The following is a 15,198-nucleotide window of genomic DNA, read 5'->3' on the forward strand; positions in this document are numbered from 1 at the left end:
ATACAGCATCCTATGAAGGCGGTACTATTACTATTCTCATTTTACAAATGGGAAAACTGAGGTGACCCAGTTTATAAGTGGTAGAACCAGAATGTGAACCTCACCTGGCTCTGGAGTCCATGTTACTTCTTCCACCTGCCTGTCCGCTCAGGAGTAAGACCCTTTAATCACCCGCTACAAGAGCAATGCTTCCCAGGGCATCTATGTATCAAATATGGTGCTGCCAACAGAACTATGAAGACCCCAGTGAGTGGGGAAGAAAATATAGCCTATTGGCAGACTTACAGTAACAGTAGTTAGAAAATGCAGTCCAGGTCTTGTGTTGTCTCCTGATACAACTATTCCCATCTGGCAAGGCTGACTTAAAATTAAGGATGGGGAATGAGGAAAATGAGAAATTAACACAGTGCACCACAGCAGGAACCCTCTGCATCTATCCATTCAGGACTGGTGGTAGTCCAGAAAAGCTGTCTGGAAAAGCCTCCACACCCTTATTATTTTCTTTTTAGCAGTGCTCGAAAGGGTTAAGACCATCTTGTGTAATGAGGGTGGAGCATGCTAGTAAATACAGCTGTTTCAAGTAAAAGCAGTAACACAGGCAGACACGGGAAGTCAGTAAAAAAAAGGTATTTAAGGAAAGATAGAAGGAATGAGCATTGAAAAAAAAAGTCAGAACCCAGAATTCCCCATGCAAATCCGCCCCCCCAATAAATAAATAAATAAAATGCATTGTCTATTTAAATAGACCACAAAGCAGAACGCCCATGGAAAAGATATAAACCACTTCAATTGTAATCCCCTTTTGTATGGAATGGAGGCCAACCTGGTCTTAGCTGCAGGGGCAGGAGGGAGAGGGAGAGGCCCAGGCAAGAGGGTGCTAGGCACAGCCTCCGTGCAGGCGAGAAACCTGCCTCGACAAGGCTCTGGGCTGGAGCAAATTTAGAGTGGGCACTCTCAGATGTTCCAGCTGGATGGGGCCCAAGATGAAATCGAAATAATAACCAGAGTCACTATCATTACTAGTTTGGGAAGGGTTACTACGAGCCAGGTGCTGTTACATGCTTTCCATACATCAGTTTGTTTAGCCCTCCCAAATAGCAACATTCATTATAGACACTTTACAGTCGAGGAAAGGATCATAGCAATAATAATGAGTGAACTAGACAAGCACTGTGTCGAGTATGTTGTAGAGGTTGTGTCAGTTCCCATTCACAGCATCCTCAAGGGACCATGCAATTATCATTCTTGGTTTGTTGCTGTAGGAGTCCCTGTGTGGCACAGTTAAGTAGTCGACTACTTGCCAAAAGGTCGGTGGTTCAAATCCACCCAGATGTGTCACAGAAGACACTCCTGGCGATCTACTTCTGAAAGGTCAAGCCTTGACAATCCTATAGAGCAGTTCTACTTTAACACACATGGGGTCGCCATGAGTCAGAATCAATCTGATGACAACTAACAACAACTTGTTGCTGTTGTTAGCTAAGACTGAATCATCCTGGCTTCGTGGCAACTCCATGCACAATGAACGAAACTCTGAACCCACACTATCTCTGTGATCAGTTGTGGATCAGACCATTGTGATCCATAGGGTTTTCGGTGGCTGATTTTCAGAAGTGGATTACCAGGCTTTTCTTCCTAGTCCCTCTTAGTCTGGAAGCTCCGCTAAAACCTGTTCAGCGTTATACAACACACGAGCCTTCACTGACAGGTGGGTGGTGGCTGTGCCTCAGGTGCACTGGCCAGGAAGTAAACCCAGATGTCCTGCAGAGAAGACAAAACTTCTACTACTGAACCACCACTGCACCCATGTGTAAAATGGGAACCATTTTACTCAGCTGTAAAATGGGAATAATACTTGTGCCGCAGAGTCTGTAAAAAGGATTAAATGAGATGATATCTGCCATTATTCCCAACTTCAAAGTGAGACAACTGAACATCAGAATCATGAAGCCCAAGGTCACAGAGGTGGAAGGAGCAGAAGCTAGACACAAATTTAGGCCAATCAGGCTCCCAACAGCTCCTCTTAATGATCCAGCGATGGTAATTTTACCACAGAACCACCAATGCCTCAGGAAAGAAGGTTCAAAAGGATTACACAGACAGCAGCCCAGAGGAGTAGAGTAACCTACCCAGGGTACAACAGCAAGGAAGTAACAGAGCCGGAATTCAAACCCAGCTCTGTCTGTCTCTGGAACCCAAGCCCAAAACAATGTCAGGGCTCTGAAACCTTCTTCCCACAGCCCACTTAGCCAAGGTAAAAGACCCCACAGTTCTCAGACCCTACCATTCTCACTTTCCAGGGGAGAAAAGAACTCACTGACAACAAACAGAATAGGAGAGAAACAAAATAAAACCCAAAATGGCAAAAATGCAGAAATAACATAAGACCCAGATGATTGGCCAAAGAAAACTTAATAATAATGACCTTTCAAACACATCAATTAATACAAGAAGAGTAACAACACTGATAAGTTACCGATTAGAAAATCCTGTGGTTTAAGTGTTCAGGATTTCTAGCTCTTTTCATAGGCATGTGCACAGTAGGAGTTTTGCAAGGTTGCTAAGCAACGCCTGGCAACCAGACCACAGAGTGGATCACTCAATAGGAGTCCTTGGTAATTCTAGTAAGGCAATAATTTTAGTTTATGAAAGCCAAATTTTGGGAAGCTTTCATAACTCATGTAATAGGTTACTAGTAAGTAATCCTTAGTCAATATAAAAATGCATACCTATAATTTCCATCTTTCACTTGTAAGAACTAAAGACACATGATTTTTGAGGCTCATCTTTCACTTATTCAACACATATTTGTTGGAAACAGGGCTTCGAACCAGTTCTTCCCAGTTCTGTCATGGGCCCATGAAGTAAAACAGGCAAGGACCCGAATTTCTAAAATTGGGGTATACTAGAATGATAACTGGATTGGGAAAAATTATGGGTTGAAGCCCTGAAATGGGAGACGTGGAAGAGGCATAGTGAGCCCTTTCAGGAGCCTGATATAGGAGTCTGGATTATTGCCAGGACTGTGAAGCATGACACACACTCAAAGTGCTGCAATCAACCGCCGTCTTTGAGCTGGGCACCACTGTTCCTGATTCTGCCAGTTAAGAGATTTGGTTGCTATGCAGTGCACATTCTGCCACTATTTTCTAGGAGGGAGATTATGTTTCTAGCAGGGCATTGACCCATAATTTTTCCCGTTCTGGTTATCGTTCCAGTATACCCACATTTTACAAATCTGAGTCTGTTTCGATTTCACTGTGTCGGCCATGACTGAACTGGTTGGAAGCCATAGTTGGAAATCTACTATGTGCCAGGCATTCCTTCTAGGCACTGGGGAAGAGAACCCTGACAGTTCTGCAGTGGTCTGTAGACCATACATGGAAAACCACTAGACTATACTAGAAGCCCACTTTCAGGGAAATGAGGACCAGAGAGGTAAAGTAATCTGTTTAGAGTTGCACAGCATCCTGGAGGTAAAAAAACCAAACCAAACGGCTGCTGTCGCATCGATTCCAACTCATAGCGACCCTGTAGGACAGAGTAGAACTGCCCAATAGAGTTTCCAAGGAGCCCCTGGCAGATTCGAACTGTTGACCACTTGGTTAGCAGCCGTGGCACTTAACCACTACACCATCAGGGTTTCCTGAAGGTGGGCAGGCTCAGGCGCTCACGCCCAGCCCCGTAGGCTCACCAGGAGAGTATACTGCTTCCCTGAAAGGTCAAGTCACCAAGGCTAGCCCTGAGAGGCTCCATAACTCACCAGGTTGCCCCTTGTCCTTTGAGCTGGCCCAGAGGGCTGGGAGTACCAGGACGTAGGGCTTGGCTGTTGAACATCTTGGAAAGTCTCCCACTTGACCTTGGGACCTCTGTGGTCAAGTGAGGGAAAGCCTATGACACGGTGTCGGTTTTTATTGGACCCAACCACCGGGGAAGTTTGCCGTCATCTGGAGTGATGGAGAAAATTAAGTTACCACATTCTCACGTTTCAGCCTTTCGCCCGTTTTCCTTCGCAAACAGGAAATGTTTATTTAAATACAGCAGTCTCCAGCATGTGCTGGAGCCAAGTGAAAAACCAAAGATGTCCAGTCTTGCCCCACTCTGGTGCTCAGGCCGCCACCTCTCTGAGGGTGAGAAAGGGGCCTCTGCCTTTCTCAAGCAGGACAGGGAGAAGAGGCCCTGTGCATGAGAGTTCGTTTTCATCTGTCTCTTCTTTTTCCAGGCTGAGATTGTGGCTGGAGAAGGATTACATCTGGGGGCTCCTTTTGTGCTCAGAAGGGTAAATGCAACATCTGTTTACTCTGTGCTCCACGGTAAATGTTTTGTTTCAGGCACCACCATTCACTTCCTTCCCTCTCTCCTCTATCTTTGCTGCACAGATAATAAATTACACTGAGTTCTCCTCAGCATTTATTTAGCTTTCTTGTGGGTGTCACCTCCTCAACAAGGGGGAAAAATTGTCAGTAGTTTATAAAAGACAGAGAGTTTCTCTTTCTGTGTGATGTGCTGACATTATGGGGAAGAAGCTGGAACACAGACCCCAGCTCTGATACTGGCATAATTATGAACAATTTAACAGGCCCCTTTCCAGGCCTGAAGCAAAGATCAAATGGTGACCACATTGTCATTATAACTCGATTCTCCTGAATGTTGAACCGTGAGCAAACAGGTCTCGGATATCAAAAGCATCCAAAGGAGCAACACCACCCCCTCCTAAAATAAAAAAGAAAATCCATTCATAAAAGTGTCTTTGGGAGGCAGAGATGCAGAAATGGAGAAGGGGAAAAAGGCTTCTTCTTTGTTTTAAAATGTAATTTAAATATTTGTGATTAAAAAAAAAAAAACTGGATTGTAGGAAATCCTGTGCCTCTGACTATAGTGCTGGCAAAACTAAGGCCCCATGGAAAAATGAGCGCTGTGAAGTTTAAAAGTCTCACCAAGGGCAGTTTCCTCCTTCCATCTTCTGCTTACATTCTTTCAGTTGAATTGCTGGTTTTCTTCTGTATATGCAATAACTTTATATACAGTTACTGGGACACAGTAGACGCTCCAGTAATGTTTGTTGAATGAGTGAAGGGAGGGATGAATGAGGAATGCCTCCCTCAAGAAATCCTTGGCATAGCTTAGAAATGTCAAATACCCCCAAGAGCCTGCAGAATTGAAATGTTACATCTCACTTGATCAAGAAAGGGTGTGGGGGTGGTGAAAGACTGTTGGTGGGCTGCCTTGAATCTGACCCAGTTTGCTCCTGAAAGCTACCCCAGCCCCCCACCCCAGGGAGGAAGAAGAGTAGAAAGAGGAACCAGTCTTGGCATCCCCATCAACCTCATGCATCCCAGCCACAGTGGCAACAGTGACAAGAACCAAGGCAGATGAGACCTGGATATTTCGAAGCAACTCCTACTCTGCCAATGTCTGTCAGGGACCATGACTGCAGCAGGGAGCTCATGGGAGCGCCCTAGACTCCAGTCTCCACCTAGTGTCTCCAGTTGTGGAGCAGATGGGCAGCGCTGAGCTGCCTGGGTCTCCTGGGGGAGGTGGCTGGGTGGCACGCTGGCTGCAATGCTGTGCCTGCAACTTTTGAAAACTTCCAACATACCAGGAGGAGAGGGGCCCACTCTCCTTGGTTTCCCAAACATGCAACATGATTTCGAAGACGGGAAAGAGGCAGCCTCAAGACCCCAAGCAAGAGAGCTACTATTAAAGCAAGCTGAATATCTGCAAGGTATATTCCTAGCCTCAACAGCAGCAGCCTATTCTAAGACCCAAAGCCATCCGGAGCCCTCCCAGGACTGTCTGTTTACAGATCTGGCCTGAATGGACCCTTGTCGCAAAGATGTATAGCAGAGTGGTAAGGGGCATGGGCTTGGGAGCCAGGCAGGCTTGGATTAAAACACTTACTGCCAACATGACCTTAAGCAAATGTCAAGAGGACTTAACTGTAAAATGCGGCAATAAACATTTCCTATATAAGGAATAGAATCCCTGGTCACACAGTGGTTAAAGCGATGGACTGCTAACCAAAAGGATGAGGGTTCAAAACCACCAGTGGCTCTGTGGCAAAAAGATGTGGCAGTCTGCTTCTGTAGGGATTTACAGGCTTGGAAATCCTATGGGGTTGCTATGATTCAGAATTGACTCAATGTCAGTGGGTTCAGGTTTTTTGTTTTTATTGATATATAACTAATAGGAGCCCTAGTGGCACAGTGGTTAAGAGCTCGGCTGCCAACCAAAAGGTCAAATCCACCAGCGGCTCCTTGGAAGCCCTATGGGGCAGTTCTACTGTGGCCTATAGGGTTGCTATGAGTTGGAATCGACTTGATGGCAACAGGTTTGATTTTTTGGTTTATATAATTAATAGGGAGTCCTGGTAGTGCAGTGGTTAAGCGCTCAGCTGCTAACCAAAAGGTCAGTGGTTCGAACCCACCAGCCACTCCTTAGGAGAAAGATGTGGCAGTCTGCTTCTGTAAAGACTATTCATGGAAACCCTACGGGGCAGTTCTACTCTGTCCCATAGGGTCCCTATGAGTCAGAGTCTATGCAACAGCAGTGGGTTTGGGGTTTTTTTCTTTTTAGTTTATACAACTAATCCACCACCCGCTTGAATGATGTTGCTATGATGCCACAAACTATGCTACTTCATATACCAGCAGGGTCATGCATGGTGGATAGGTTTCAGTGGAGCTTCCAGAGTATGAAAGACTAGGAATAAAGGCTTGGAGATGTACTTCTGAAAATTAAACAATGAAAACCCTACAGTTCACAGCAGAATACTGTTCAATTCAGTGCTGGAAGATGAGCCCCCTATAATGTTGGAAGGCACTCAAAATACACAGAGGCCACAGCAATGGACTTGAGCACACCAATGACTGTGAAGATGGCATAGGACTGGGTAGTGTTTTTTCTGTTGTCTATGGGGTGGCCATGAGTCAGAGCCAACTTGATGGCAACGAACTACAGCAACATAAAATAGGACTGTTGAGGAGATTCAAGGAGAAAACACATACAAACAACTTGGGGCATGGAAAGCATCCATTAAACATAAGGTACAGTTACTATTTCACTAACGCAGTGGCTGGTGCTGGTGTGAAGAGGAGGGGGACTTAGTTTAAATGTTATTGGTATCCAAAAATACCACTAAAACAAGTTTGTCTCTGCAAAGACAGGCATGGTATAATGTCTGAATAACGGATTCTAGCCCCTTTGTTGCCATAAATTCGTTGTATGACCTTGTGCAAATCACATTTCTGAGCTTGGTTTTCTACAAATGCTAAAGAAGGTTCTGCTCTGACCCTCTAGGATTGTATGGTTCGGCCTGATGAAACAATCACTGTGCTTAAAAAAGAAATGTCTTGAGCCAAAGGAAAGCTCTAGGAATAAGGAAGGCAGTTGTATTAAGTCTCCACCCAGAGATACATAAAGTGGAAGAGAAGAACTGGGCTGACGGGGCTAGGAGGTGAAAACAGGAATTAACACATTCTACGAGAATTCATCTTAGTCTCATCACTACTCTATGCCAGTAGACAGAATCAAAGACCCAGGCACTAACCCCTAAGACACGTGAGAAAAGTGGGAGAGACTGAGAGGGAGACATGGCGAGAGTGAATGATCACATTCCAACAAACCCTCACTCACTTCTCAGCTCCATTCCCAAGACATTTCCCACCCCCTCCACCGTTTCTCCTTCCTACCCTACCCCCCACAAGTGCGGGCTAAAGAGGAGCCCACCCCTGGAGTCCAAGTTTTGAATTTGGTCCGAGGATCAAAATGATAAATGTTTCCAAAACGTTGACATATGAAAAGTAAATATTTGGTTGCACAATTGGGGTTAAAACGAGGGTCAATCCACCCTGCTCTCCAAGCGTCTCTCCACAAGCTGCCAAGCCCAGGATCGGAGGCTCAGTGCGGTTTGTAAGATTATAGCGCTCGGTCTCATTTAAAGGGCTGTCAGCATTTCCATTCTCCGGCCCGTTTGGGGAGGCATTTAAAACCGAGCCATAAAAAATGCACCCGGGCTGCAACTTGGCATCTCCGAGGCTGCGCTCCACGCAGGGCGGGTTTTGTGAGCACCCGCTCTCAATTCGTCCGGTTCCTCAGAAGTTAGACCTTCACGCACACTTTCAACTTTCCTTGCAAGGGCAGCCAGTGAGCGGATGGCCCATTCTTGTCTCCAAGCGGGTCACAGTCTGGGGCCCTCTCGCCAGCCTCCTGACGTACCCTGACGCCTCATCACCCTTCGGCTTTCTCCTGGCCCCCTCTGTAATGAGCGCGGGCTCTTTACCCTCACCCCAAGACCTAGCTGGCTGCAGTGTCCTCTCTTCCCCTCTACCTCCTACCAGCGGTCTCCTTAGAAGCTGTCAGCGGGCCCTGCGGCTGGAGCCCTTGCCGAGGGAGCCCTTGCCGCTGGAGGGGCGCTGCCCTGTGCCCATCGTGGGGGACTTCGGGACCTTTCTCCCTGTACCTGCCCAAAGCCTCAAATCCCCAACTCAGAGAGTGAGGGGTCGGATCGCCTAAGGGGTGAGAGCAGAGATGGCATCCGGCGCGGCTAAGGAGAAAGGAAGGATCTGGCGCCTGGGAGCCCCTCCCTGGGGCCCAGGTGGGTGGCCCGGGTGGGGCGGAGCGGACAGGGGGTACTCACAGGCGCTCGGCGTTGCGGGGGATGCCCCGGGGAACCGCCCGGAGGCCCAGCCCGTGGCAGTCCACGCTGGCTGCGGAGCAGGTACACTTGGTGGGGCAGGCGGCGGCGGGGGGCCCATTCAGGACGCTCGCCAGAGCCAAGGCCAGCGCCAGGCGGGCGCGCACCGCGGCGCCGGCCCCTGTCCGCCCGGGGGCCATGGTGTGTAGGGGCCCGCGCTCTGAAGAGGCTGCCTCAGCTAGGCAAGTAGCGTGGAGACCTGGGAGGCGCGCGGGGAGCGCGGGCGGCCTGAGGAGCAGGCGGCGGAGTTGTCGCGGAGGAGGGGCGAGCTCGGCGCTCAGGCGCACGGGGCGCGGGCGGAGAGGGGCGCGCCGGGCGGCGGCAGCAGCAGCAGCAGCTCCATTGGCGGGGCCGGCGCTGCCCCGCTGCGCATCGCTCCAAGTGTCCAGGTGCCGGGCGCCCCCTGGCCCCGCTAGCCTGCAGCCCGGAGCGTGGGCCGGGTCGGGGACCTGGGGCGAGCCCAGTGGAGCGCGGCGCCCGGGGAGGTCCGGCTTGGGACTGGGCTCCGGAGCGCGGCGGCGGCGGCTGGGGCACAGGGCGTCCGGGTGAGCTGGCCGGCGCTTGCTCTCTCCATTCACTGAGCAGGGCAGACACCGGAGACGCGGGGCCCACCCCTCCCACTCCCCCAAAAACGCCAGCTTCGCCTCCTATTGGCTGCCCCGCGCGTCATGTCGACTAAGTTGGGAACTTTGCTGGAGCAGCCGAGAGCCAGGAGGGAGGAGGCAACAGAGAGGCAAGAGGGAAGGAGCGGGGGGAACTCAGGGGCTCGGCGAGTAGGGCCTCAGGAAACTTGCCCCGGGAAAGAAACATTCATTCACTCCTAGGAGCCAAGAGCAGATAGGGCTTGCGGCACTTCTTTATTCCTAGCCCGGAGCTGGGCACTCTGTTCATATATTCTCCTTCAACCCCAACACGGTCACCCAAAGGGGAGTATGAGTACTCTCGTTTTGTTAAAAAACAACAACAACAACAACAACGCTCAGAGAAGTGAAGTGGCTTGCCTGAGGTCACCCAACTTCTAAGGAACTCCAAGTACAGCACTCTTATTCACCCGCATTTTACATCAGAGCTCATCGAAGCTGTGCCCCTACATCATCCAGTCCTCTTGGCAAAGACCACAGCTTCTTCCAAGAGGACCTACTTTTTTGACACCAGTGCACCTCAGTCACGCATGTCATAAAAAAGCGCAGTTGTCCAGGTTTTTCAGATCAGCTGAAGCTGACTGGGCGACCCTAAGTCAATCATTTCACCTCTGAGCCTTGGTTGCCTCAAGTAAATCAAGGGGTCCAGAGCCCTATCCGAATCCACCTTACTGGGTTGTTTGAAGCATCAAAGAAGAGAAAGTGTTTTTGCGCAACAGTCTTTTGCCTGAGAGGCATCCTTTCTGCCCCCAGCGCCGTAGCCTTCCTTTTGGCAGCACCGGCTCTAAATTGGCCAGGTCTGAGCTTTTCCAGATGCCGTGGGGAGGGGTGTGTGTATGTTAGAGGCTCCATAAATACTTGTAGGAATGATTTTGTTTGTTTGTTTGGAGAGGGCAGGAACTGGAGGAAGTATTGCCCAGACTTCCGTGAGGTTCACTCACAGTGGAAAAGTCTGAATGAGCCCTACATATATACACACTCACACATGGCCACGCCTACACACACACACACTGGTGCACACACACAGTCAGTCACACACAGCCATGCCTACACACACACCTGTGCACACATGCAGTGACACACACACTCGCACACAGCAATGCCTGCACACAAACACAGTCACAGCGGGGTACACACATGCACTCACACACATGCCTATACATACAGTCATGCCTATGCGTACAGTCACATACTTGTGTACACACATGCACTCACACAGGGCAACAACACTGTTCTGAGGACTGCATTTACCTTCTCCTTTGCATACATATTAATCTGATTCCTCCTACCTCATCTTCCTTCAAGGAAACTTTCAGCTACTTGACCACGTCCTGTGAATATATAATAGAGGGGCAGATTGTATTTTATTACACTGAGCATAGTTTCAGATTCTTAGCCCCAGGCACCCAAGTGTACACACACACACACACACACACGCACGCACGCACGCACACATCACTCCAGTCTCTCCATCATTCATAAACACATTAGGTGCGATTTATTGCTGTTATTCTTGGGAACTCTTTCTGTGCAGATGCTGTTGTCATCGCCCTCTGGTGGCCAGAGAGGGTCTTGCTCTGGTCCTCAGGGTGACTTCAGCATTTAAGAACTCTAAACATCCTTTTCCCTCTTTCCTCTGAAGCTTTCCCCCAAACCTTGAACCAATTTAGTACCAGCACGGAGGCAGATGAGAGAACCGGGCAAGGACCCAAGGGCACAAAAGCGTCTCAGACTGTCTGGAGCAGAAAGGAGTAGGGCTTTCTTTGTTTTCCCCAAAGCACGCTAGAGCATGTTTTTCAATCCCTTCAGGCTGGGCCTGGGTCTGTGCTCTGAGCACAGTGGGGGGCTGTGTTTTCCATTGAAGCTGCTGAGGGATTTCATTAGCCTGACTAGATCTTTAAGTGACTTTCATAGACAGTTAAGTCTGCATTCCCCTTAGAGAATCAACCTTAGAACAGACCCGGGGAATCCATCAGAGGAAATCATCCCTGAGGAAGGTGCAAGTGGAAGAGACAGAAGGAGTACAGAGACCCGGCTGCACAAAATCTTGGGGCGTTTGGCCTGGAACAACTTTAGAAACCACCTACTCAAGCATTTCTACCAGCGTGTTCTGAGAACTAGTAGTTCCATATATTTCTTCAGGAGGAAAAAGAAAAAGTTTCCTTGTAAAAATAGAGTGAGAAATACTGCATACTTTCACCCTTCTTGGAGATATGCATTGTAGGTGAAGGTATGTAAGACCCTGAGAAGTCCTGCAATAAGAAAACCTGTTTAAGATTCGTTTAACTCAGTTTCTCAGTATATTTGTCCCCTTTTCAAGTAAACCTAAGATTTACTTGGAACATAGTTTGAGAATCCCCAATACAAGTCAACCCTTGTATTTTACAACCAAGGAAACCAAGTGTCAGAGAGGGATGGGCACTTGCTTAAAGTCACCCAGCTAATTAGTGAGTGTGATGGTTAATTGTATGTGTCACCTTGGCTAGGCTATGGTTCCCAGTGGTTTAGCCGAACACTAGTCTACTTGCTGTTCCATATGTAATGTAATATGATGTAACACAATATAATGTAATCACTTTTCACAATGTAAACTAATATAATCAACTAGCCAGTTGAAAAGGGAGTTTCCTTAAGGTGTGTTCTATCTCCAAACTATAAATAGATATTTTGGCAAAACTGTCTTCACTCTGCACTGTTTCCATTGCCTGACTTACAGAACTTGGGACACAAGCTTACAGGAGTCTCCAGCCTGCCTCCTGACCTATGGATTTTGGATTTGTCAGCCACTACAATCATGTGAGCCAGTCCCTTGAAGAAAATGGCTCTCTTGCTCAGTGTCTTTCTCTCTCTATATGTATATGTATGTATGTGTGTATATGTATATATATATGCTCACATACATATATGTTTCTCTAGAGGACCCTGACTAAGACAGTGAGAGAGCCAGAGCCAGGACCCAGGACTCCCACTGCCCAGAGCAGGGCTCCATCCACTCCCCACACAGATTCTGGGGAATCTGCAAAATATGTCAGCCTGTGCTGGAGGGAATACAGCCAGAATGCCCCTTAGAAGCAAGGATGGCAAGACTGCGTCTTACATGCTTTGGACATGTCGTCAGGAGGGGTCAGTCCCTAGAGAAGGACATCATGCTTGGTAAAGTACGGGGTCAGTGAAAAAGAGGAAGACCCTCAACGAGACGGATTAACACAGTGACTGCAACAACGGGCTCAAGCATAACAACAGTTGTGAGCCTCCTTGGCCAACTTTTGGATATTTTACTTTCCTTATCCACTGGTTTCTCAAAAACAATCCACCCCACACCTACCCTCCCTCTTCCCAAGAAAGCTCTTCTTAAACTCCTCCCCCCCCACCCCCCCCCACACCTGTTCTCTGTCTCTCGGTGGGAGGCACCACCATTCACACGACTACCTTAATCAGTTGAGGTTCTTTGGTTGCAAACAACAGATTATAACTGTGGCTAATTAAAGCCAAAATAAGGACTTTTTTTTTAGAAGACCTTGAAAAGCTTACAAAATTTAAGGAAAAACTGTGGAAGAAGGCTTCAAAGAAGACAAGAATCAAGGCAGGATTTATGTACCAGGCCCTAGATTTCCAAATTCTCAGAAGGGAGGGACTGAGTGATCTGGCACAGGTCACATGGTTTTCCCCTTGGCCAGAGAAGACAAGAAGCTATGGTTGACAATTCCACAGAAACCACAGTCAGCTGGGCAGGTTGAAGATGCTCTCTCAAAGGAAAAGTGGGGAGCTATTAGCTGAAAAGTGGTTGAAGAGGATGAGAAGGCAAAACAGCACCCAGTGTCGGGTACTGAATAGCATTTGAGCATCTTACCTCGGACTCACACAGTGCCATTCCATGATGGAGTCCCATCAATGCTTCCCCATGAGTATCTCTTGACTCTGCCCCTCTTCACGTTTGGTGGCTCTGCCATTGTTCAGATCCTAGTCACTGCTCACAATAACCTCCCAACTCATTTTTCTACTTTGATTTTTTTTGTTCTACCAATCCATCCTTTGCTCTAACGACCAACTAATTTCTGTCAAGTTGATTTCAACTGAGCGTGACCCCATGTGTATCAAAGTACCATAGAATTTTCAACAGCTATTTTTTAGAAATAGGTTGCCAGGCCTTTCTTCCAAGTTGATTCTGGTTAGACTCAAACCTCCAACCTTTTGGTTAACAGCCAAGTGTGTTAATCATTTGTACCACTCAGGACACCATGATGATCAAAGGGTCTTTCTAAAACTCAGACCCTGACAATGCAGTTTTGAACTTTTGGGCAGATTTCTGCCTCCACTACTGTGACCCTAATTGGGTAACACTGCCTTAGCTCCCATCACTCTCCTGTACCCAGTCAGCACTCTTCCCTGCTCTTTCCTATCTGGCTAACCCAGAATCAGCTTAGCTGTCAACTCCTCCAGGAAACCTTGTTGGTCTGGACTATTATATTCTTTTGAGGACAGTGACCTGTATAACCTGTTTCTTCCAATATTTTATTAAGACATTTTTAAAAATGCAGAAATGTCTAATCCATTTTTGCATGCATGGTGCCTAGAGGTGCACCTTAACCTTTGATGATTGGTGAATGAGTGAACGGTCTTCCTAATCAACTAGGTTATTTGACATTCTCCTTTTGCAGTTCTAGAGGCCTGTGTGGCACAAAGTGTTAAGTACTCAACTACTGACCAAAAGATTGGCAATTCGAGCCCACCCAGAGCTGTCTTGGATGAAAGGCCTGGCAAACTGCTTCTGAAAGGTCATAGCCTTGAAAACTCTCTGGGGTGCTGTTCTGCTGTGCACATGTGGGAGTGTCATGAGTTGGAACTGACTTGATAACCTGGTTTGGTTCTTTTGTTATTTTGTCATTCTATTTATTTTGATCAGTGTGTCTTAATCTTTCAGGGGAAGGGAAACTACATTCTCCCAGAATCTCTGGGAGGGGGATTTTTGCAAATTGTACACATCTTACCCACCCTGCCCTTACATTAGGGTATGTTTGCTCCCATCCCATGAAGAGTTGTGCTGGACATTCTCCAATGGTCCCTCCAGGTCCCCTCTCTGCCCACCATCACCCTGCTCTATTTCCTAGGCACCTGCACTCCCTTGAGCCTGGAGAACCAGCAGAATATCAAAGAGCTGGAGGAGAGAGGCCATAGGACTGCAATTTGGCATTGAGTACCCTCCTCTCCTGAAGGTCACAGTTCATGTCAGGCAGCCCTCTCCTCCACATGGTTTTCTCCTGGATAACCACGCCCTTTCACTTGCTCATTTAGGGGTAGACGCTTTTGGCAGTTCTCATCCCTTGTTGATTCCTTCACCTGCTTCACCTTTCTGAATGGTCCCTTTACCTTCTTCAATAACCCCCTTTGAGTTGCGTCATCTGTTTCCTACCAGGTACCCTGAAATTGACACACTGCCTCACTGAACCAATGAGGCAGATTGCTGAAGAGTAGGTGAACAGGAAGAAGCTAGTGAGGGGGAGATCAAAAACCCCTTTTGAGATTGACTATCATTCCTATGAATGTACCAATCCTCCTGTGAGAGATAACTGCTCAAGTAAATGAACTTCAGATCACTTCTGGAGAGCAAGGTTAAGGGAAACATACCATCAGTTGGACCTGGGAGGCCAATTTGTTCAATGCACATCCTTCTCTCTCGCCTGAGAAAGAAAGAACAATAAAGGTTTACTTCCAGTTAATTTATTGAGCCTTCTCAAGGGGCAGAATATCTATTCTAACTAGATAAATGTTTGATGAATGGAAATGTAATTTAAAAATAAATAGCCTGTCTCAGAGAAGAAGATAGAGGAAAAAACCTGGGAAAATCCAGTAGCGAACAAGTAT

The 15,198-nt window shown here is 47.7% G+C and overlaps 1 protein-coding gene across 2 annotated transcripts in view; it reads right to left on the minus strand.

Moving 5' to 3' along the window:
• The window catches only part of SLIT3 (slit guidance ligand 3), a 754,510-nt gene extending 745,660 nt beyond the window's left edge, over nucleotides 1-8,850 (minus strand). Inside the window, exon 1 of one of the 2 annotated variants that reach the window (XM_064279080.1) lies at nucleotides 8,639-8,850. In XM_064279080.1, the coding sequence (XP_064135150.1) occupies nucleotides 8,639-8,835 (197 nt within the window). In that variant the 5' untranslated portion in view covers nucleotides 8,836-8,850. The remainder of the gene's footprint in view (nucleotides 1-8,638) is intronic. The other variant, XM_064279081.1, reaches the window with a different exon arrangement.
• Nucleotides 8,851-15,198: the final 6,348 nt, after the last annotated feature.

The sequence above is a fragment of the Loxodonta africana genome, chromosome 2 (genome assembly GCF_030014295.1).
Source record: "Loxodonta africana isolate mLoxAfr1 chromosome 2, mLoxAfr1.hap2, whole genome shotgun sequence".
NCBI lineage: Eukaryota > Metazoa > Chordata > Mammalia > Proboscidea > Elephantidae > Loxodonta > Loxodonta africana.